Here is a 25,253-nt window from a genome sequence, read left to right as displayed (position 1 = left end):
TTTGGGCCAAATGACCATCTGTGATCCCTTCCCATCTTACCCATTCTGTGAACGCACAATTAAATTAATGTCAGCAACTTCTTTATTTTTTGGGAATGGACTAAGAAACCCTCCCAACTGTATATGTTATTCAGCTCACTTCTGAAGGGAGATGTGATTACATTACTGTAAGTGAGAACAAGTGCCAGGCTAGGGAGGGATCCTTGTGTTGATCCCTGTGTCAACTGTGTGTTGACAGAGGGGTGAAAGGTTGGGAGCTGATCAGGGTCCACTTAGACTAGTAACTAGAAGAAATATCTTTCCTCTGAGAAGAGCAAAGTTCTGAAGGAAATCGATACTGGCATGCCTGGATGGGGAGGAATGATAGACTTAATGAGTTTTAGGGTAAGACTTGGTTTGTTTATGACAGTGATTGTGTTGCGTGATTGCTTATGATGACTTAGGGGTAGACTGTGGCTTGATTGCAGCTCCTGTGCTGTTATGCAGCAATTGCATTGAGAGGGCTGAAATCTACAGAAATGGGTGAAGCAAGAGCAGTGCAGTATGCCCTATTTTATAAGCTATTCTAGTACTAACCCTTTCATGTGACTTTGGGGTTGGTCTTTTTTTTTTTTTTTTTTTTTTCCCCTCAAGAAAAGGGAAGGAAAGATTTGTTTAGTTTCTATTCAAAGCAACAAAGTGTCAGTTTTTACAGCCGTTGTTCTCAGGTTTCTTCAGTTGTATATTACCATAGGTGGATGTAGTGGCAACATGAGTGTAGAGAGATAAATATTTGCTACCTATATAGTGTCAACTATGAGCTTATGGGGTTTGGTACTACCCAGAGCGTTTTGCTTCCTTACTAGTTTTCTAAATATTACTTGTTTTTGAACAGCTTGATAAAACCAGGTTCAAAGCCACCTACAACTCCAGTGAAACTGAAGAAAGTCAGCACCTTCCAAGAATTTGAAAGTAACACAAGTGATGCTTGGGATCTTGGAGATGATGATGATGAACTCCTAGCAATAGCTGCTGAAAACTTAAATACAGAAGTGGTCATGGAAACAGCTCACAAAGTAATTCAGAATCACAGCAAGCTACAAGAACAGCATAAATTTCAGGAAGAACATCTACAGGAAGAAAAACAAGAGGAATTTGCACAGCTGACTTCAGCTGCATGTGGTGATAATAGGCTTGTTAAATCAGTCAGTGAAGGTCATACTTCGAGTTCATTAGGTATGTTGAAAAGTGAAAAAGATGTTGGAATTTAAAGGATGAGAGCTACCATATTTGTCCCTGTAAGACAGTAAACCCTTCCCAACCCTTTATTAATATCACAGAAAAATACTGTTTATCACTAGTGATTTATTTGAGAGGAAGATTGCATGCCTTACTAAATTGTAATGCATATGTGTGAGGGAAGAATAATTTAACTTTTTTGTTTTCAGCCTTAAAAAATCTCCAATTTTGGAAGGAAGTTCCACTATTGAATGTAATTTATTAGTTAAATGTACTAAGATGTATTCAATTAATAGTGATGCTACTATTGTGAAAAAATATAAATGAATTATAATTAAAATATATTGAAAAGCTGGAGAAAATAATGTAGGTGGACTGGGAGATTCACCCTCATGTGATATGTTCCATGGTTTTGTAAAAAGCTTTAAATTGCAATAATTTCAAGATTTCTCAGTGATTTTTTTTTTTTTTTAAAGAATGTTAGGAAGGATGAAAGCAGCTTTTAATAATACAGAGATTTAGAAATCCACAAGCCTTGCTATTAGTATGATCTCTAATTGATGTATTTTAGTTGTTGAATACTGCTTCAAAGCAAAAAGCTACTTTTGCTAAATCCAAGTAATTTGAAGTCCACTTCTGCTGTATTTGAGTTTGCATTTTTCAAAAACAGAATTCTATTTTAAATTTTCAAATTAAATTCAACTGATTACTGGCCTACTAACTACTATACTTTTTCCCCTTCAGATAATGCTAGTGAAAATTCTTCCATGCAGAGATCACAGTCGCTTCCACAAACTTCCATACCTCCCTTGGCAAGTGGAATGGCAGACTACAGCACCTCAGTTACTCCTGCATTAACTGAGAGAGAAGCGTCTCGATTAGACAAATTTAGGCAGCTACTTGCTGGCCCAAATACAGATCTTGGTGAGTGTTTCTCCATAGGACCTATGAATTATATCTAAATTATTCTTAAACGATGGGATTTTTCTGTTTGATATACTGTCCTGGCATATGGTTTGGTTAGAATCTAATCCTTTCAACACTGAAAATTGATCTTGCAAAAGAAAGAATAAAATTGAAAGTTTGTAGTACTCCTGCTTTTAATCAATGATTTGCATATGTCCTACTAGTACATGGGGTGTTCAGTGGTTTCTTGTTCTTTCTCACATTATTTCTTCCCGCTAGACTGATCTCTGTAGAAAACACCCCAAAGTATAATTAGCTGTGTTTATTGTTAATGCCTGATAATGGAACAGCTTGGTATATAAGCATGATTTTCATGCTTGGAAATATATAAGAATGAAAAATGATGAGCCATGTAAGTATTACTGCTTGTCTACTCAGTAAGCCTTCTTCATGGTCACAGGCTGATACAGTAGTTCTGTGTCTCATCTGTGAATGCTGACAACAAGTCAATGGGAAAACAAATGTATTGTCAGATAACTTGACTGTTCCCTTTGTATACTGGATTTTAGCTGCTGAATAGTCAATACAAGTGCTGAGAGGGTATCACAGAATCAAATGGCTTTGTATCCCAAGTGAAAATCTGAAGCAGAATTATTACACTGCATTTGGAGAACTTCGTGATTAGGAATTGAGGGCAAAGTCATGAATAAAGAAAATGTCTTTGAGGTAGACCATTCTGGAAGTATCTCCAGGAAACTTACAGAAAGAAGTATAAATTGCATGCTTGCAGTTCTTGAATTGATGCTCTCCTTCCTGGTCATTGTCACGAGGCTTCTTCAATATAATACAGTCCAAGTTGTGACTTTTTTTTTTTCCTCTATGCTGTGTCTTGTTGTCAGATTGCTGCTGGGAAAGTATAATTATGGTAACTATAATAACTGCAGGAGATTGAGCATTTCAGTGAGTTATAGGACATTCTTATGAAATGCAACTAGGAATAAAGGGAGGTATTAAAACGTATTTTAGGTAAACTTGAAAATGGTAATCAAATCTTGCTTTTTAGCCCTTTGATCTAGCAGATGTTATGACCTTTGTGATTGTGACTAACATGACATCTCATAGCTTAAGAATGTTGTGATGGTAGAAGTCTTTGTTACACAAGGTTGCAAAATCAGAGGAAAGACAGAGTTCAGTTTGAACCTATCCATTTCACTTGTGCTGCCTAATTTGTTTGGAATACTTTACCAGTAAATCTGACCTATGGATTAAGGTGAAATAATTTTGGAAGAAAATTTCCAGTCTTATTAGGACTGCAGTCACCCTGCCTGTGGTGAACTTAGTCAATGCTGTTTAAACAAACTAGTGTTTTTTGGCTTTTTTTTTTGCTATTGAACTTTATGGATCTCACACTGAAATATATGTAGGAAAGTAAAATTTGAATATGCTTCCATGTTACTCAAGTGTGAAAAATATCTAGTAAGCTTGCAATATTATTTATTGTACAAACAACTAAATAATGCCTTTTCTACATCTGTTTATTGGAAGCTTGTTCTTTCTCTTGCTGTACAAACTGATTAGTACAGTTTGAAGTTGTGTGAATAGAATTTTACACCCAGTTTTGATTTTTAATGTAAATATTTTGCCTTTTGTATCTAGAATATGTCCAATAGCACATACATCTATATTTATTTATCTATGGGTAATATATGATTTTTTTTAGTGGAAGAAATAAACTTGGTATTGATGATGTGCAAGCTCTTGATGATCATGAAGCTCTTAGGAGTAGATCATATATGATAGTAGTAGCATTGTTGGTATATGGTTTGGTTCAGCTCTGTGCTACGGTGAAGATTATGTTTAACAAGTATTCTTGATTTATAATCACAGCAGTAGACTGGGAAAGCATTGCAGGTTGTATGTGGTAGATTTTTAAATTTGTTGTTAAGGTGGTTTTTGTGGTTTTGTTTTGTTTTTTTTTCCCCATGCTTTTCTTCAGAACAATACTGGAAATGTATTAAGGTAGAAACTAGGCAGTAGGCTCCAAGCTAAAGTTTGTGGTGAGTAATACAGGGATAGCTGGCTATTCTTTTGCAGATGGCTTATTCTGTCTGTGCGTATGTGTGTTGATGTGGTATGTGTGGGTCTGTTTTGTTTTACATCCACAAATAGTTGGGTTTTGTTTGTAACAAAATGAAATTAGTAAGACATGGAGACATTTTTGTAAATATTTCTCTTCATTTCTGCAAGTATTAGGCTTGATTTTATTTGAAAGTAGAAGTAACAGAAGTAAAGTATTTCTATTGTGTTTGTTTCCTTGATCTAGTTTTGCATATTGTTGAAATAGATTATGTAACGAGTCTTTTCAAAGCAAAATAAAAGTAAGTTAATCTGTGGAACTGTAGCCATTTCATGCACATATCCTCTTATCATAATGGGAGAAATCAGCATTGACTATGAATACAAAGTAATACAAATGACCTTGAAATATTTTCAGTCACACTCGAATAAGCATTATCCTATAAAGATAGTGTAAAATGCAATTTTAGTCTTGTATGCCAACTAGAGGTGTGAAAGGGTATGTTCTTTCACAAGAAAACTATCAAAAAGATGGATTATGTGTATAAATTTGGAAGTGAAGATTATTTTAGTCATTGGAAACCACTAAGAGATTTTGGAGTTGGGTTTGGTCTACAGGCTAGATACTTTGAACTTGTGGATATAGGTAGGTACTGCAAGAAATGTGGGCTAATAGAAGGAGCCTATTGTGAGAAGCAGTTTGGTTGGACTTCAGGATTGACCCCTGTCAGTTAGATCACAGTGAGGTGCACAGGGGCAGCTTCAGGAGGCAGAGTGGGACTCTAGGATAGCCGAGTTTGGGAGACAGTTGCAGAGTAGACTGTAGGGTCTGAATAGTTTCCCACTCCCAGTACTGCATGCCAGGTTACTCAGCAGGAATAATTCACAGTAGTTTTGTGCAATCAACCTGTGTTTGTGCTTGACTTGCAGTCAGTTTGCTGTAGACTTACTTCATTTCAGGTCTTGTCTTTCTTTGTAATGGACCTTGCATTACTGAGCGAAGTTGGGCTTGCAGAATCTTTTGCAAACAGTTGCTTGCTTTAAGAGAGAACAGAACTTTAACAAAGCAGCATGGGGAAGTATTTCTGAGAAGACATTTTTCTTTCCTTCACAGACCACTTTGTACATATTAGAGGAACAGTACTGCTATGTCTATCAGGTTTCCAATTAAAGTTTAATTATTTTTATTAAATTTGTGTTTTTCAATAATCTTGTAAAATGTTTGTAAAAAAAAAAAACAGGGAGCTGTTTACTGTGCAAATGCAATGTATGCAATGTTGATAAAATCTGACAAAGCAACGAGTTATTGCATACTTGAAGCTTCAGCATAGCAGATTTATGATGGGTTTTTAATACCAGTTTAAAAATTAGCTGATTAAAGCACTTCCTTAACTCCTCCTTTATCTTCAAATCAACTATTTTTCTGCTTTTTTACACATATATGGCTAATGAGTATTTAACTGGATGTGAGAAGTGTTCAAGTAAAACAACAACCAATGGTAAGCTTGGTGTACCATGTTCTCTTGGTTTAATAAAACTTCATAACATTGTAATGCTACTGTTATGCAATATAACGTGTCATTTCAGAGTCAAACCAACTAATTTCTTCAGTTGTAAAATTGTTTTCCATGTTAGGGTCACTTTTTTTCCTACTTAGTCACAACCAATCCCAAGCAGAATAAAATAGTATGTTGAAGTTTTAGCATACTACCTTGACAAAAATAAGAGAAGGCCCTGTAAAAGCACCCATGAAAATTGTAAAGTATTCCCATCTTAAATTTATTCCAGCTGCTGTACACATTCAAGAGCACTTTTCATTGTACTTTTTAAACACTCATCTATTTCTCTTCTTCCTTCTGACCAAGTCTCAGAAAAGAAGACCTTTTCAGAGGGTACTACAAGCTCCTGAGCTGGGTGCTGTCTCTTAGGTAGTCCTTTGCTATGGAAGTAGTGGATAATGTTGTGAAGTCTTTCAGAACATTTAGAGAATAGCTGAACTTTTGATTAGTATGATTGTGGCAAAAAATACTTGTGTAGTTTTACAGGAATTAAAAATGCTGTAATCTCAGATTATCTCATAACAGTAGCTGGTTGTCTGTGTTGTCTGTGAATTCAAGAGTGGGTCTCTGGAAATTAAATTCAGAAAGAAAGCATGTTAGATGTCTCTTTTTCCCCATCAGAGAGGTCTTCTGTATTGTTGCTGCAATTTGAAAAGTAGGGTTTTCCTATTCATGGTCACATCCATTCTAGATTTATATTAAACCTGATCTAACATACTAATTACCTTTTCTTTCACTTATGACTCATAAATCTAGTATTCTGTAACAGCAGTCTGTTATGTCCTATTAAATTGCTTGCCAAACTGGTACTATTGAAAAGTTTCAATAACTTTACAAAATACATTAATTGAAATGAACTTGATTTAATATTGTTCCCAGCTTCATTAATTTATCTGCACTAAGCTACACAGTGATTTATCTCTGTGCTCCTAGTACATCCGTGTAATTTAGAATTTTAATGCCCCCTGCAGCTGTGAATTACTTGTAGTTGGTCATGTGAGTGCCTATTCTTCTTTCAGTTTGTTGATATATAGTATAAAGTTAACGTGTCCTACTGCTTTGTGTGACGTGCCATCAGTCATATCTGTCTTTTCAAATTATCACCAAAAGGTGTCCTCTCTGATTCTTGTTCTGTTCTAGTTAGCTTTTTAGCTATGAGATGTGCTTTCCTATTTAGCTAATTAAAAAATTTAATAAAAAAGGGCAGTATTCTACCAATAGACTTTGTAACATCTTTTTTATTGATTCAGAGTCTTCTGGAAGAAATGAATGCTAAATATCCATTATTGATTACTTTTTTAGTTACTTTTTGCAGGATTAGTATTTTGTCTTCCCATTTTCTGTGGGTTGGTCTCATAATTATTTATTTTTATTTACTAGTAAGCATTTATTCTGATTACTGCTCTAGGGAAATATTTCAATGTAAAGTACTAATTTATGATTTTTTTGTTGTAACTAGATGATAATAGATTCCTGAAACAATTTTGAGAAGATTTTGCATAGTTTGTTTCTTGAGGATGTATTTTCTCTTTTGTTAACATCCTAGATTGACATAGTAGTTCCAGACCTGTGATGATTCTAGTGGTTGCTCCAGTCTAGGTGCAGGACCTTACACTTCCCCTTGTTGAACTTCATGGGGTTTGCCTTGGCCCACCTCTTAAGCCTGTCCAAGTCTCCCTGGATGGGATATGCTCCTTCCAGCAAATCCACTGCATCACAGCTTGGGGTCATCTGCCAGCTTACTGAGTGTGCACTCCATCCCTCTGTCAGTGTCATCGAGGAAGACGCTAAATGGTATTGGCCCAGTGTGGACCTTTGTGGGACGCCACTCGTTACTGGTTTTCACTTGGAATTGAGCTATTGACTGTAACTCTTTGGATAAGGAACTGACTGAATGTCAGTATCTAACAGCCCATCCCTCAAACAACTCTCTCCAGTTTCAGTGGCAAGGATGTTGTGGGGGTCTGTATCAAAGGTCTTACAGAAGAGCTCTAGTTTAATTAAAAGATTAATATTGTTATCTTTTAACAAGGATTTGTTAATTTTGACTTGAGTGAAGACTCCTTACTGTTATGTGTTCCAAACACCACCTTTCATTGAATTAAGTTTTTATTAAGGGGAAAAAAAACCAGAGTAAGGCTGAACAGCTGGAGCTCCTATTAACAAATAAGGTAATCTTTCCCTTTTCTCAGTTCTGAAAAAAAAGCCTGTAACCTCAAGCTTTCCCTTATTTTTTGGTCAAGGGTTTCAGTCTTCAAGTATTACTCAAATTAATAAATGGATAAGAGGCATTGTGAGCTACACAGATGAGGCTTAAACCATTGTTCTGCTCAAAATGAAGTGTGCTCTTGGCACAGTCCTTAAAACTCCGATATTATACTCATGGCTCCATTAACAAGGAGTGGAGTTCTGTACTATGTCTTTTTACAAGTGAATTTGGATGTAGAGCTTTACAGTGGCCCCAGTAAGTTCAGCTGATGTGAAGGAGTTACTGTTAAAAAAACCAAAAGACTAAATTATCACTTAAATTCCTGTGTGCACACAAAATTGCCTTGGTAGTTAAAAAATATTGCCTTGGTGGTTAAAAAAAAAAGAAAATAATTAGATAGCATTCTACTCCAAATTGCAAGATTGGTTAAAAGGGGTTTTTGTGTCTAGTAAAATTTTAGCAGAATTTTCATCATTGCACTGATTTGTGAACAGGTGTTCAAAAACAGTGTGTGAGTCTTAGCCATGTGGTGAACAATACAGTGAGAGGGATATTTTAGTCTGAAGAACTAGGATATTTTAGATGAACTAGGATAAAGAGAGATACTATATGATGAAGTGTTCTTTTAGTTTTTGTGTTTGTATGGCTGTTTGTTTTTCGTGTGCTGTCTCCCTTCCTTACCTGATAGCATTATGAAAACTGAACTTACACTTTGTGAAATCTGTAGTATCCATTAAAATAGATGGGTGAGAGAGGCTTAGTGTTCTCTCTTGAAGTCATAGACTGAGGGAGCAGCTTTGCCTCTACTCATGACTTCTTGCAGACCTTGTGCTAGGGGAGGGACTTACCAAGAATGTCACGAACAAGACTGCTGAGAGCTTTGAACATGCTCTGTGTCCTGAAGCTTTTGAACAGCAAGATTTGCAATGTACAGGTTGCAATGAGTGGCACATACAGCTTGTAAGTCAGTTTACGAAGGCTCAAGGAAGTATAATTAATCATTCAGGTTTTCAGTATCTCTTTCACTTTAAGTAAAGTAGGAACATAAGTCATTGTTACTTCATTAGCAGAATGCCCAGAACTGGAAGATGTACATAAAACTTGTCTGGGAAGGTAAACACAGTGAAGCTAGTTTCACTGTGTATGTCTGTGCTATGCTGTCTCCCTGATGCAGATTGTTGGTATGCTCTCACATGTGTTTTAGCCACAATGGACAACTATTCTGGACATAATATATGTTTGCAGTTAACTGAGAAGAAGTTATGTGGATTAGAGGTTAAGGGCTAGCCTTATCAGAAATTTAATATAATAGAACCTAATGTAAAGCTAAACTAAAATCATATTTCCAGTGCAACAACTGGAGGAAAGACTCATAATTAAATCAGTAAGAGCTGCTTTTTGTTTCTTTGAACATTCAGAATAGGGTTTAAAAGCTTTTTCTTAGTTGTATGTGAAAAGTTAGAAACTGTTTCAATGGCATTTATGTAAAAACAAAAACAGTTGATGATGCACAGAAATTGAATGTTTTGGGGGAGCAGTGTAGAGCAGCATTGTCTGTTGACACAGTTATTCTTCATTACTTATTTCCATCACTGTCTTCACATCTTGCAGGTCTTAGCAGTTTCAATAATCTTTTTGTCTATTTTAGTTTTCCTAATTACTTGTGTTTTTTGTACCTTGTAACACCAACCTCACCTGCTTGTGACTTTTTATGTGAAGTAGCAGACAAGATGTACTTTCCTACTCTTTTCTAGCAAAGGCTCTGAAAAGCACCTTACCCTGTATTTACAAAGGTGGATTGGACTTTATTTCCTGTTTCTGCAGCATTCAGAATAACTCTTTGTTCCATTGAGAAGATTAAGGGCAGTGTTTTATTAAAAAAAAAATAAATTAGTGAAGTGCCTAACAGAGCTATTATTCATTTTGAAAACCAGTTGCTGTGGTTGCCATAGTAATAACAAGCCCTCTATTAAAGCTATTTTCTATATGTACTGCCTGTATTATAACATACTGTTGGGGGAGCTGCAGTTCTGTGCATCTGTGCTTTTGAAAGAATTTTCCAGCTTTGTATAGTTAAAATATCCAAAGAATTTATGTTATAGGAGCATAAAACATGTAATTCTAGTTTATCATATCTATCATGGAGTTGCTCATGCAGGCCATCACTTTATGCAGCCATTTATAGTAAGCTCAATGAAATAACAGCTGTATGAAAAATGAATAATACATAAAAAGAAATTTTGAACTCCTTTAATATTTCTTATTTTTTATATGTTTGTAACAGATAGAATGATTAGCTTGTAGTTCCAAGAAAAATACTTGTAGACTTGGTTGTTTGCCCTCATGTGTTTTAGGTGTAGTGGGTAATAACTCCAGTAATTGCTTGTACAGTTGAAGGCTGGTAAACTAATGGCATGTTTTCTTTGTAAAATTCCCCATGAAATATTTATGGAATATGAGAAGTCTTTAAATCTAAATACAGTGAAAGGATAATTCTAGGGATTCTGTTAGAGCAATTGCTTTAAACTTTTTCTTCTTCAGAGAAAGGAAACGTATCTGTAAATGTACTGTAGTAAACCAGATAAAACAATTTTTTTCCAAAATTAAGTTAATCATATTAATTTGAAGAATTTTCATACCACATTATACCCTCATAATAAGATATCCTAAAGCAACAATTTTTCTGTGGAAAGTAACTGCTGTCTCCTAAGCAGAAGTGATGGTTGGCTAGTGGGAGCAAATTGAGATACTTTTTGTCTAAAATCTATGGGGATTTATAAATTCTTTCATATGCCTTCTTCACAGAATTATGTCAAATAATGAAGCAGCTGAAAAAGAGTAACAGCTGACGTTTAAGCTGTTTCTTCAGAAAGTGTCCTTTCAGCGTGGGACAGAGTTCATAGACATGGTTTTACAGATACTGTTTTTGGATCTGCCTAATGTCAGCTGGTTCTTTGATCACACTTTTAACAAGTGATCATGTCTGTAATTAGAATGTTTACAAATGCTCATTTTCAAAATAATTGTTCTGGAAGTTTAGGAAAATAATTAATTATATTGAAGCAAGAATATTTTTTCAGTATTATCTTGATTGAAAATGTGTGTCTGATTTGTAGGTGCAATTAAAATTCTTTCGTAGAAAATCTATGCTTTGGGACATACTCAGTAAGGTAAAACTATGATGTCTAATTCTTTGGGAAATCTGCAGTTGGAAGGAGTTCTCTAATGACATTTCACTGACGTTTAGCTTTGATTAGGGAGAATGTAACATTTCAGCTGATGACAAATAGTTTAATAATTAATTAAAATATTTAAAATATATTAGTGATTAATTAAAATACTCAGATCATAGAATAGTTTAAGTTGGAAGGGACCGTTAAGCCGTCTAGTTCAACTCTCCTGCAATTCAACTAGGTCACATTGGTTGGAGACCCTCACCCAGAATGTTTCCAGAGATGGGACATTCACAGCTTCTCTGAGCAATTCATTCCAGTGTTTCACCATCTTCACAACTAAAAAATTTCTTCTTTATATCTAGTCTGAAGCCACTCTCTTTCAGATTAAAACCATTACCCACTGTCATATCAAAACAGACTGACAAAAAAATCTGTCCCCATCTTTTTTATAAGCTCCCTTTAAGTATTGAAAGGCTACAACGTCTGCCCAGAGCCTTTTCTTTTTCAGGCTAAACAACCCCAGCTCTCTCAGCCTGTGTTCATAGGAGAGGTGGTCCAGCTGATGCCACAAGTCAAACAATATTAAGATGATAAAAAGTGGTTTCCTTTAATAAGGGTCCTTCATGGTGCAAATATGGCAAGATGCACACACAGTTCAGGATCCTGACAATTTTATTAGTTTAACAATTAGCATAATTAACAGAAATTATCCAATTAGAAGAACAATTAATTAAGTAATCCCCCCTTTTGGTTATGCCCCCCACTGAAGCTGCCCCTAGCTTCTAACCCCACAATTATTTTGTCTACAGTATATATAGAAAATAAGGATGTCCTTGGTTCACACTGTAGAGGCAAGACTAAATAAGATTCCAGGAAAGTTAGCTTATTGTTCTAAAATTTAAGTAATGGGGTAGGCAAAATACTATAGTTAGTTAAGGAGCTATATAACTATATGATAGTTATAATAATATATAATAGTAGTCAACAGAGCTGCAAATATATGGAAAATGTATAAAACTTAAAAATCTGTTTGGCATTATAGCCCCCTGATCATCTTGATGGCCCTCTGGACTCACTTCAAAAAGGTCCATGTCTTTCCTTTACTGAGGACTCTAGAGCTGCATGCACTACTCTATGCCCACCTGGAGGTCTCACCAAAATGCAGTAGAGGGAGAGAATGACCTCCTTCGAGCTCCTGGCCATTCTGCTTCTGATGCCACCCAGGACACGTTTGGCTTTTTCACCTGTCTAGCCTCTCATCCACCAGTACCATCAGTCCTTCTCCTGTGTTTATTGCCTTAATTCCTCCATCTCCTGGCCTTGTTGATACTGGTGGGTGGTTGCCCCAACCCCGGTGCAGGACCTTTCACTTGTTCTTGTTAAACCTGATGAGATTCCCATGATCCCACTTCTCCAACTTATCCAAGTCCCTCTGGATGGCATCCCAGCTCTTGGGTGTGTCAACCACACCACTCAGTTCAGCGTCATCTTCAAGTTTGCTGAGGGTACACTTGATCCTGGAGTATATGTCACCAACATGGAATAACACGGGGCTAAGTATGAGCTCCTGAGGGACACTGCTCATCACTGATCTCCATCTTGATATTGAGCCACTGACCATTACTCCCTGGATGTGATCATTCAACCAATTCTTCATTCACCAAAGAGTCCACTCATCAAATCCACTTCTTTCTTCAATATCAAGAAGGATTTTGTGGGGAACTATCAATTATTTGTTGTTATTTGATTTTTAGGAATTCACCTGTTGAGTCATTTGTAAGAATTAAGTCCATCTTAAAGACTGTAATAGAGACACTTGCTGTAAAATTTAGTTATGTATGTCTAATAAAATGTACATATAGTTAATGTATTTTAAGAGCAGTATTAGAATTTAGCTTTACTGACAGTCTTTTATGTATGTCTAAAATGGTACTTTTGTGTATATGCTTCAATTTTTTTTTCTCATCACTGGAAGCATTTTTATTTTATGTTATAGTAGTGTTAGACTAAGTCTTCCAGGAGCAACTTTTGTCCTGCTGTTGTAACTGTTGGAAAGGGCAGGGTCTTTTGTTTTCTTTCCTCATGTTTTGGTGATGAACCATCAGAGGAAAGCATAATGTGAATTGATGTTTTAGCAAAAGTACGGTGCTAGGGTCAGACTGTGTGCTTTTTGGGGTTTGCTACTGATGAGAATTCTTGCACAGCCCCTTTGAGTTCTAATGTGTGCTCTTTGTCACTGGGAAAATAGTAGTTGAGTTAGCTCACTGTAGTGAAAGATTAGGGCCAGAATTGTATTTTTTTTTTTTTTTTGCATTAGTCTGAGATCCTGGAATTTTGGAAGACTGTGATACAGGACAGCAGTCAGTGTGAAGAAATAGACAGGGGTAAAATGATTTGTGATGGAATTGTCTGAACTCTCAGTTGTGCAATTATCTGTCTAACAGTTCTCTGTCCTGAAAGCAATTACTGTACCACTTACAAAAGCAAAACCAAAGCAAAAGCCTTGAGAAAGTTCAGAAGAATGGCATGACAACAGAGTAGAGGAGGTTATTAAATACAATCCAAAAGGTAAAGTTCTGTGTCAAATAAGGAGAGCAGAGCAGAATATGAATCTATCAGGCCAAATGAATGGAAGCATTTCTAAAAGAGAGTTTGAGAAACTTAAAAACACAAAAATTAGCTTTAAATGTTTTTTCTGAGCTATACTGGGAGAAGAAACATTGCCAAAGACTTTGCAGGCCCAGTAGACAATCTAGGTGTAAAAAGAGCTTCCAGAGAGGATAAGGCAGTGGCAAAGCAACATAAATAATTATTTGTGTTCAGCATGGAAGAATGCAGGGACATATTCACTCCCAAATCCTACATGATGGATAAATAAAGAATCTGTTTCAAATAAGTGTTATATTGTAAAAAAAAAAAGATAATTTACCGTTGGCTTTTACTTCCATGTCTCCAGTGCTGAGATTTCCTTCCAGAAAGAGCAGTCCTTTCGAACCCACTCCCATAGTGTGTGTTATTGTTTGGAATTAATTAGGGATAGCCCAAGCTATCCCTAATTAAATTAAACGTATGTTCATTGCAGAATAACATCAGGAGGGGAGGGAGGAAAAATAAGCTCTATTCCAATTTGCTTGTGAATTTCCTATCTTTGACCTTAAATGAGTGACTTAAAAGTAAGTGGAATTTTTGTACTGGGTGATTTGGGATGATCTGTTACTCATTTAATCAAGTGCTTCACATTTCTGATTGTGACAATAGATCTGCATATTTTCCTTTTTTATGATTTTTATTTCTTTACATGAGTTGTTAGAGGTTGGTACCCATGTTTGGACATGGACTCCTATCGAGTTGAGTTAAAGGTGGAGCAAAAAAATGGAAAGGTGAAAGATCAGATTGGGTTCGGTAGGCGTAGAGTTGAGAACGGACAATTGTGTTACTAGAAAATAGTAAAAGTAGTTGCTAAGTTAAAATTTATTTTCTATTTTCTTCATATACTAATTATATGTCTTGTAAATGGTATAGTTGTGTGTAAAGATAGCCAAAACTTGAAACTTGAGCAAAATGATTGTGTAAGGAAGTAATAAACTAATGCATAAGATTGGTTTCCATTCAGCCTGGACACAAATAGATTAGACCCAGTAAAGCATATTTGTTCATAAATACTGCACAAAGAGGAGTAGAGTAGGAAGATTCACAGTTGGAAATTTTGCTTTTGAAGACCTGGGACTTTCACTGATATTAAAACAACTGGAGCTAACTGTCATGCTTTGGGGTGGAAGGGAAATACATATGTAATTTGTAGATTGTTTAGCTAAGGCAGATATTATCTCTTTTTTAAGATTATTTTTGTTCATAAACTATATAAAATACTGTTTTTCTACTCTTGTTTATATTATATGTTTACTTGGCCTTTACATCATCTTCTGACCAGTTCCTGCCTTTCTGGCTTTCAGATGAATATAACCAGTGATACTGTTACTTATGCTGTAGTGCTTGGTATAGTGGGGATTTACTTGGCATCAAATTGTGGATGGAATTGAAGCTTGGTGCAGAAGTGGTAGGGGCTGCAAGCCAATGCTGAAGCTGCTTGGAGGCTGAGCAAACTTCCTGGGGTGTGGAGAACTACTGTAGGCAATGTGAGAAATTACCGTCTGTAACAAACCACAGTGTGAGAAGCTAACACAAGTTGTAGATAGCCCCCTATGGTATGCCTGGATTTCACAAGTAGTGAAGGGGGAATTGTGTGAGAGGTGCCTAAAGAGTGTCATTGCATAGAAAGAAGCACCAGGATCATTTAGGGAAGTGCAGTGTTACAAGACCAATGGTGCCTGATAATAATTTTAGAAATACCAAATTTGGATATAGCACTAGCAAAGCTGTGACCATGAAGGGAAGAAATAACTGGAGTTTTGCTAAATGGGGGCAGAGAAAAGGAAGTAGAAGTGTGCTGGAAAAAGAAGATCAGAAAATGAGAAACAAGGTTAAGTGATGCGACCAGGTGCTGTCTGGGGTTTGTGTCAGGCAGCTTATGCGTGGTGATCACAGTTGGAGTATGACAATGAATTAAACTTGTTTCAGTTGCTTTTTGCATCTTTTTACTATTGAGTCCTTGTGTTTGTAGTGATAGCATACTCATAATGAAGTGTATTTGTTGTGCCAGTCTATGACTTTTTGAATTTATCTCTTAATCTGTGTTTATAGTCTGTACAAGTTCTGCTTTCATTGTTTCTTTGAGACTTTGGTTCACACTGAAATCTAGTCCTGTCATATTTTTCTAATGTTACTGATCCTTTGGTCATTTTTTATTCTCCCAGTGCCTCTCGACTTCTTGAGATGAAGGATAAGGGAGAAATTTATTGTAAACTGTGAAATTTCTTGGGGTTATGTGTATAAGCATACTTTTGTACTTCCTCCATCCATGCATATTTAGTGTGCAGAAGTACTGTGAATTTCTTCATGTTTTTTGAAAACATATGCTGCTGCTCCTTGTTTTTTGTAGACTTCAATACTACTACACCTGCTTTACCTGCTTTGAACACTGTATTCCTTTCATATGTATCTCAAAAATACTTGGAAGAATAATACATTTATGTAGTAAGTTGCCAACTGAGACAATATAAGACATGTATACCAAAAAGTAATGCTGAGAAATACTCTAGAAAGTTACCTTATCACAATCCATACCTATTACCATAGGTGTCCCTATGGATAGCAGTTATCCAGTGTTTTTGTAATTCATTTGGATTACCTTATTCGCTGAATTTTCTAAGAAGACCATTGTTGTAAACACCTTTGTGCTAATTTGACTATATCAGTGTATGTAAATTGGTAGTAGTTTCCTTGCTGCTCATGAAACCATTGTATTTTAATAGATGAATTGCGAAAATTGAGTTGGTCTGGCATTCCCAAACGGGTTCGTCCAATTGCATGGAAGCTTCTTTCAGTAAGTTCTATTTTTATTTTATTCTTCCTCTGCATTTAGTACTAATAGCTTTTCAAGCTTTGCAAATGATTTTGCATGAATTGTAATTCATCAGTGATGGTTGGAAACGTGTCTTGTACTGAATTGTAATGGGAGTTACATTCTTTTACTCAATTTCAAGATTAATCTATCAAATTGAAAGGAGGGGGATGAGAAGTAGTAGTAAATCATGCCAGCTGTGTATCTTTATTTTTCAGCCTGGCTTTCTATGAAAGAAAGGCTTGTGATAACAGTAGCTTCTTTCAACCAGTTTTGATGGAATGGTAGAGAGTTCAAAGACAAGTACATTCTTAACAGTTTTCTTGAAAATAGACGCACAGTGGGGGAATCAAAGACTATCAGTGTCCTACGAAAGGCTTCATTCTGACTTCACATTAAAGTAACTGCGAGGAAGAAATAACACTGTAGTGAGGAAAAGGAGTGATAGCATCTGTAGGTTTCGTTGGCTGATTCTTCTATAATGCTTTAAGATGAACAATTCTGAACCGCTGTGTCAATTAAGTTGTGGTATTGGCTCTCCTGATGTCATACCTGTGAGTCAGTTTGGAGAGCCAACCTCATTAAAAAGCTAATCACTTTTTTGTGGTGCGAGTGTTTGGCTGGCTGAGCACTCTGATCTTTTCCCTATGGCCAGAGGATTTTGCAATAGCTGTAGCTTGAGAGTAGGTTAGCTGAAGTACATGGAGGTGTTTAAGTTAGGCATCAGAGAGAAGCTCATGGCATATGTGATTCACTGGGTTTGGTGTTGCAGAACAGGATTTTTTTCCTCTTGTGTTTGCACTATGTTTAAAAAGGTTATTCTGCAAAAATACAGGTTATTCTTCATAGAGGTATTTTTCATGTCAGTCTTTTCAGCCATAATGCTTGTGATGACAAACAGTTAGGCATTTTAGCTGTTGTTTGTCTGCCTGTGGTTGGAAGAAGGTTTATGAGGATGTTTGTATTAAAAAGAAGCAGAACTCTCGTGATGTCTACTCTCCAGAGGCTGTGAAAGACACTTTCTCAGCAAATCTTCATGCATTTAAGTACTGTTTAAAATTCTGAATTATACACACAGCAGTTTAGCACTATTGAATTTTTCAGAGAGTAGACTTAAATAGCTTTGCTTTTTATAGAATAATTCTGTAGGGAATGCAAAGTATTTACTTCAGATTGACACTGATTTCCAGTGACTGAAAGAGTCTCTCTTGCTAAACTAAATGTGCAGCTTCGTTTCTTCTAATGCTAAATGCAGATGCAGCTTAATGGTGGATATTCAAATACCCTGCTGCAATTGAAATTAAACATGGAGCTTACAATGTAGTTTAGTTCTGTTTCCAAAGTTATATGTGATTTTGGTAGTAAAAAAGGCATTTTTTTTCTTGAAGTTTAGGATATCTGTTTTAAAGTGCTAAAAGTAAGAAAAATTATTACTAACTCAAAGTTGACTTTGAAACATAGTAAGCTAAAGCATAAGTATTTTTTAAGTTCTGCATCAGAAGACTGACACTGAGGTTTAGAGAGTTGGAATTATGCAAATTATACAAATATAAATGAGCTGACTCCTCCTGATTTCTAGCAAGAGCATATGCTTTCCAGAAGCTTTAACTTAATTCTATAAATTGATTTTGATTTAGTATTCTTGATCTAAAAAAATGCCTAAATGTAGAGTTCTCTTGTTCTGTTGCTTTAACAACTCCAGTTTGGGATTTATTTCAGTTCAATTTGCAACTTCATCTTGCCATACCTCTGCAAAAACCTGCTTTCAGATTACTTGTTTAATACTTTAGCAATTAAGTGAATTTTTTTTCAACTAAGAGATCTACAAAAATCTGGCTCTTTTTTTAATTTTATTTTTAATATTATTTTATTTTATATTATTATTTTTATATGTTTGTTTGTGTTTTCTATCTCCAAATGGCAGTATTTTGAAAATTCTTAGCTTTTCTTAAGTAAGTCCTGCTGTGCTTTCTTATCTATTATGTGGTCCTCATTTAGTATGTTTTGGAAATCCAAAGATGTAGTTTAGTAATCATTACTTTTATATACTGTAAGGCAGCATTTTCTTTCATATTCTTTTCTGAGTGGGAAAGAAAAGTGCTTCCAATTTTTGTGGTCATAAGCTCCACCATGCTTTTTTCTGATGGTAACCAAATAGTGACCTACTGTTAATGTCCCAGGTAAGGGGGAGTAATAATGGTAATTCCCAGATTAAAAGACAAGTTGGATGGAGCTCTGAACAACCTGGTCTAGTGGAAGGGGGGTTGGAACTAGATGATCTTTAAGGTCCTTTCCAACACAAACCATTTTATGATTTTATACAGTGCGCCAGGAGCTCCTGGGGAAATAAGTGTTCCTAAAAATCAAGTGATATTTTGATTAAAAATGAGTTGCAATACTAAAAAACAACCAGAAAGCTGAAGAAACCAAAGTATAGTTATGGTTTTAGTATATGTTTGTTTCAAAATTATTTAAAAGTCTTATTTAAATAAGTCCAAACTTAATTTTTTTCAGGGACTGGAGTACCCTTGGTGGTATCTGAGGCAAATGATGATTGTCTTGTTTGTAAAATTGACACCGAAATTGGAATTTAAAAAATATTATTTAAGAAATTGATCAGTTGATATATTTGCTACATAGTCAGCAGGTTAATATTGTTAACCAGGGTTTGATGAAGAGAGTTTTTCAGTCTAATGCTCTGTTGATGTTATACATGTCTGCTGACATAATTTATTTTTAAAATAGAGCAAAAATGTTAAGTACACTGTACATAAATAACAAGAAGAGCTATATAGGCTGTCTTCTCTTTTGAATAACAAAACTAAAGATATGTTTGCAAAAGCCTTTGGAGGAAATTAATGAATAAACGGATTAAACTCTCCACCAGTTTATTTGCTGCTGATAGGTTGCAAGCCTTCCCAACTTTTAAAAATAAAACCCAATTTGTAAAGTGAACAGGAAACATGACATGTTGAATTGAAAGATTAGCTTAGTCTTTGAAACTGAATAATGGCAAAAAGACTTGCTGAGAAAATATTGGTGTCCTTCAAAAAATCACATTTGATCTCAAAAATGAATTCTTTTCTAATGCAACCAACTAAGATATCCTACAGGGAAGAAACCACAACTGTTGAGAATAAATGGGCAGCAGAGTTCAATATTTAACACAAAATATTGGGACGGTCTATTAAATGTCCGACAGAGTCTTTCAGCAAAAGTGAAGCTGGTGGGATTTAAAGTACTTGGTATCAGACACAAGTCTGCGTATCTTAAAGGAATTTGTTTTGCCAAAGAAAGTACCTCCTAAGGTATCTGGAATGTAATATGGCTTGTTCTTATTCTGTTGTCATTATAAACTAAGGAATTAAAGTGAACTGGAATAACATTTTCAATGATTTTAATATAGAATCATAGAACTGTATAGTTTGGAAAGGACCTTTAAGGTTGTCTAGTCCAACCATAAATCCAGCACTGCCAAGTCACCACTAAACCATGTCCCTAAGGGCCACATCTGCATGTCTTGTAAATACCTCCAGGGATGGTGACTCAGCTGCTTCCTCAGCCAGCCTATTCCAATGCTTGATAATCCTTTCCATGAAGAAGTTTTTCCTAGTTTTGAATTTATGCCTCCCTTGCTAATGTATCTAATTCCTACTTGGAGGCAACTGAGTTAATACACATTGTTTAAAAATTTAATGGAATTGCTCCAATACTGGCCATGTAGAAATTAAGGAACTCGCATAGTATTAAATTTACCTGAACTTATTTATTTAAGCTTTTTGCCTCAAAAGTCAACTCCATCATAGTATTTTTGATGAGAAATTGTGTTTTGTAAGAAGAAAAAGAGAAGGCAAAAAAAAAAAAAAGCAGCTATTTTTATAAGCTGCCTGTATCTGAACTTTTGCACCAGTTGGAGTGATTAGAAAAATAGTTTAATAAAGGATTATTTAGACTTGTGTGGGAGTACATGGCACTATATCAGTTTATTAGATCTTCTGTCACATGTAATCAAATGCCAGCAGTGCTTTTTGTAAGGGAAAGAGTGATATCCTTCTCATTTCACTGTTTTTTCAGGGTTATCTTCCTGCAAATGTGGACCGAAGAGAAAGCACTTTACAAAGAAAACGCAAAGAGTATTTTGCATTTGTTGAACAATACTATGATTCCAGAAATGATGAAAACCACCAAGATACCTACAGACAGGTAGAATATCTATTGAATTGACTTTTATCTACAGAATACTTGCTAAAGCACTTAGAGATTATTTTTGAACTTTGCTACTGTTTTTCTGTTTCTTTAATCTTACCGGATATACAACCCTCTAATAATTTTCATGAATTTTAGAAGCAAAAATATGAAGTAGTTTTGATCTGAAATTTGAAATAGTGGATTTTCTTTAATGTCAGTCTTAGTGTTGCCATGGTTTTCTGTTTAAAAATAGTTGTATTTTTATATCTTTCATTTCCTGCTCAGACCCTCTTTCAAATGAGTGAAGATGGACAGGGAGAGTACAACAGTGACTGTTCCTTAATGGCTCACAACTTCTGCTTAAGAAGTTGAAACTGATGTGCAATTAACATAGGGGTGTCAAAAGCAGATAACTTCAAGATTTATATTGAAATGAGTAGTTTGTAACACTAAGCAATGGTTCTTTAGCCTTCCTTGGGACAGAAAAAGCTAAGAACTTCCTTTCAGTTTCAAGACTAATCTTTAGTAGCAAGAAGTATATAGCATCACTAATGTAAGGCTTGTGAAGGGAACCCAAAATCATCATCATCTCAGTGCTTGAGCACTCTGTTGCACAAAACTCCTTTGTGAAGTTTGGAATAAAAATTTTAGAAATACATATATTTTTATGCTCTCTTTTTGATTGTCAAGTATGTTAAAATAGGTACTAGACTGTGCTTTTTCCTTTGGACATTTGGACTTGATGATCTTACAAGTCTTTTCTAACCTAAATGGTTCTCTGATAGTGGCAGTTGAATATGACTTTACAGAAGTAGTAGTATGTATTTATTCATAATTGCCCTGAGGTAATGACTACTGCCAATGTGATTATAACTTGCAAATTATTAAAATGTGATGTAAGCATCTAAGAACGTGAATACAAATATATGTGTTTTTAAATTTTGCTTCATTGAAAGATTAAGTTAGAAATTTGGCTTCATGTTTTTAAATACAGTAAAAATCCATGTTATCCCAAAAATAGTGATAAAATGGGATTACAACTAATAGTGTAAGCCAATAGAATGATTTTAAGTATTATGTTGTTTAGAAAGTGTGCTGTTGGTTCCTTTTACAGTATTCTTCTTTGTCTAATTAGATCCACATAGATATACCCCGCATGAGTCCTGAAGTTTTAAGACTTCAGCCCAAAGTAACAGAGGTAAGAATGATATCTTTTCTTTTTGTTCGAGAAAACATTTTATTAACTAATCTGATATCAATTTGATTAATAATTAATTTGATTGCACTTGCTATTTTGACTTCAGAGCTACCTTAAAGAAGTAAAAAAAAATGAAGATGTGTAAGTAGAGGCTAAGAATAGCAGTGTAAGTATGAGTAATAAAAGCAAAGGCACCTCATTAATTTCCTGTATTGAATCTGTCAGTTATTATTTTGGTACTGTGCCCTTGAGGGCTTTTTTCCCCTTTTTTTGCTTTTTAAATGTTTTGTTAATACTGTGTTTTTAAAGTAATCCGGAGCATAGTTCTGTGGTTCTATGTGTTTGCCAAAATCATTTAAGGTCTGGAAGTTCTTAGAGTGTTCCACTTGGGAAATTCTCCTTTCTGAATTTGTAGCACAACTGGTTTGAATGCCTTGTCTGATTTTGCTTCCTTGTAAGTTTTGTATATGGAGTACACTATTTAAATTGTTTTACTACTGTTGTAACTATATAATTAACATAAATATATGTGATTAAATGTGATTAATGGTAAATATATTAATCACATTGGCCTATATTGTTGGGGAATTGAATCTCAGGGGTGCTATTCATTTTGAAGCATATAGATTATAAATAGCATAGATGGTGTGAATTATCCTCTTTCAATTATTTAGTTTAATTCTTCAACTTATTCTCCTTTCTAGTGGTTCTAGTTAGACCTTCAAATGTATTTCCATGTAGCTTCTGTTCATACAATTCTGTTCATACAACAGATCCAAATAGAACATAATCTGGTAGCTCATTATGAGAACGTAAGTGCAGAATTAGCTTTCATTTCGTTTTCCATTGTTACAATTATTTGTTTAATGGCAGTACTCTTCAACACGTTGGAGAATTGGTTTGAAGAAATAGGCTAGTACAGTGTTTCAAAAGAAATACCTATAAATATTGGGCTTTCCACCTGCTTTCTACACAGTGGTGTTTTACCTGGGCTGTTCTAGGGATGAGTCGAGTAGTATAAGTAAAATGAAGGAACAAGAATGAAGGAATACTATAAGCTATTAAGGAAATTATTTAGACCAGTGGACTTCTGGGAGAATGGGCTTGCATCTCTCTATGATCTTAACCAAACCCTACTTGCTTAGTGCCATTGTACAAAACATGCTGAAAAGGTCATACCACCCAATCTCTCCAGTGTTTATTTCTCTTGCTTTCTGAGTTTCTGGAGACCTACCATAGCATCACTGAATCCCTCAGCCCCACAGGGATCCTTCTCTTCTCCCAAGGGCTCCTGTAGATAGGATGTGTTGTTCCCAGAGCTGGTCTCTGGTGAGCAACAGTCTCTCTCCCCTTTTTTAAGGTGAGATTGCAAATGCTATACAGCAGGAAGGGAATCAGAATAAGGGTCAAAGACAGATTTTAAAGGATGACACTGTGTGCAAAACCATTGTTGTGGATATCATGGTGAGTTTTGTATGTACTTCTGATGCTGCAAAGATTTAGAGTAATGATACCTCTACTGGGAAGAATCTCACATAGAGCGAGGTGAAGAGACTGTAATTGATGGAACTGGACAAAATCACTGGTTCAAGCTTCAGAAAGACAGCACATGTATAAACCTTAATCTCCTGACTTAAATTTCCAAATGCTGCTATTCCATGATTTTTGCTGTTCTTGGTGGTATCAGAGTCTCTGTTGCCAAAGAACTTTTTGTTAGAGTTAATAAGACTGTTTAATTTCTTATCTGAACTCAGTTTGGTTTCTGTAATAAAATGTTGCAGTTTAGAAGAAAAGATGTTTTGGACCTGATGTGCAGAAATAACTAGTTATTATGTGTTCCTTTTAAAATCAATTTAAATTGTTTATTTTTTATGGGAGTTATATGAATCCTGAGTGAGGGGAAGGTAATGGTGGAGCAAGAATTTAAAGGGCTGAAAATGACTTAATAGTGTCCCTGAAAGAGGAGAGCAGAGGAGTTGGAGGTGGTCTTTCATATAATGCAGTCAAGTTGTTTTAAAGACTACTTATTATTAAGTTGTAATAAATTTGATTAGCTAACATGGACTTGTCTAATTTATTATCTTTTCTTGCTTTGTCTTTAACTGAATTTTGTTGAAATTGAAAGTACGTGGCTATTTCCCATCTATGCTTGCATATTATACATAATAATTCCAAGAAAACTGCACAATTTAAAATAGTTTATAATTTTGTCCTCCTCTCTCTTTTTTCTTTCCCTCCCCTACTTAGAAAACAAAAAATAAATTTTCAAAAGCTTTTGAATTAAGGCTTTGGAAGTTTTGAAATTCCTCTGAGGTGGCAAAACCCACAAGTAATTTGAACCTTCATTTAAGCTGATGGGTTCTTTTCTTTACGTATATGAATATAATTCTTGCTGTAATTATGAATGAGAATCAAATTCAAAAGAGAATAATAAATTGGTAATGACATCTCATGAGATGTAGTGGTTCATAGTAGAAAAATAATTCCACTTTTTGTTTCTGGTTTGGAAATCAAGAAGGGATCCTTTTGGGAAAGTGACCTTTTTAGTGAGTCCTATTTGAACACAGTCATAATGTGTTGTATAGAAACTTAAATCAGTCTGCTGTTCAGGTTTCCAGTGCTCATTTTTTTTGATTCAGAACGGTGAATGAAACTTAACGAAAATGGGTAGGAAATTGAAAATGCAATTTCAGTGTGTAGTTTAATTTCTGATTGGAAGCATTTGGGGATATTAAAGCTGATGTGCCATCACTAAGTGGTGCTTCGTGCTCAAAAATATAACACTCCCCCTCCAGAAAATCCAAACACCACCTCCCTCATACCTGGATTTTAAAAACATTTTAAAATCCATTGCCTTCTCAATTTGCAATGCAAACTGTGTATCTTATCAGGTTCTGAGGAGATGAAAGATTGGTGGTACAAATTTGTGAATTTTTTGACTTCAGATATGCCTTCATGAAAAAACACTATGTTTATAGTTTCTGCAATGGGTATTTTGATTGACTGTTCTTTCTGAATTGCTGTGATTTTTTTGGATTGGTTGTTGACTGTGCTTAATTTGTAGTCCCATCATACATGAGTTTTTTATTTAGCCTAGTGCATAATCCTGTTCTACATTCTGCAGTTGCTACTTTAATAGGTTTCTCTAGTCAGCTCATTCTGATATTTGTTTTTTGAGAAATTTTTTTGTATTTGCATTATGTTAAATGTGTCATTTTTCAGAACTGAAATACAGAATGATAACTCTGATAATACTGAGAAA

The 25,253-nt window shown here is 35.2% G+C and overlaps 1 protein-coding gene across 1 annotated transcript in view; it reads left to right on the top strand.

Moving 5' to 3' along the window:
- Window positions 1-25,253, top strand: part of LOC131591881 (TBC1 domain family member 22A-like) — a 141,869-nt gene that overhangs the window by 3,356 nt on the left and 113,260 nt on the right. Inside the window, exons 3-7 of the mRNA XM_058862990.1 lie at window positions 875-1,215; window positions 1,963-2,142; window positions 16,517-16,587; window positions 20,680-20,808; window positions 21,929-21,991. Coding sequence (XP_058718973.1) covers window positions 875-1,215; window positions 1,963-2,142; window positions 16,517-16,587; window positions 20,680-20,808; window positions 21,929-21,991 — 784 coding nt within the window. The remainder of the gene's footprint in view (window positions 1-874; window positions 1,216-1,962; window positions 2,143-16,516; window positions 16,588-20,679; window positions 20,809-21,928; window positions 21,992-25,253) is intronic.

The sequence above is a fragment of the Poecile atricapillus genome, chromosome W, assembly GCF_030490865.1.
Source record: "Poecile atricapillus isolate bPoeAtr1 chromosome W, bPoeAtr1.hap1, whole genome shotgun sequence".
In the NCBI taxonomy this organism is placed as follows: Eukaryota; Metazoa; Chordata; class Aves; order Passeriformes; family Paridae; genus Poecile; species Poecile atricapillus.
This window is presented reverse-complemented; position numbering and strand designations above follow the sequence as displayed.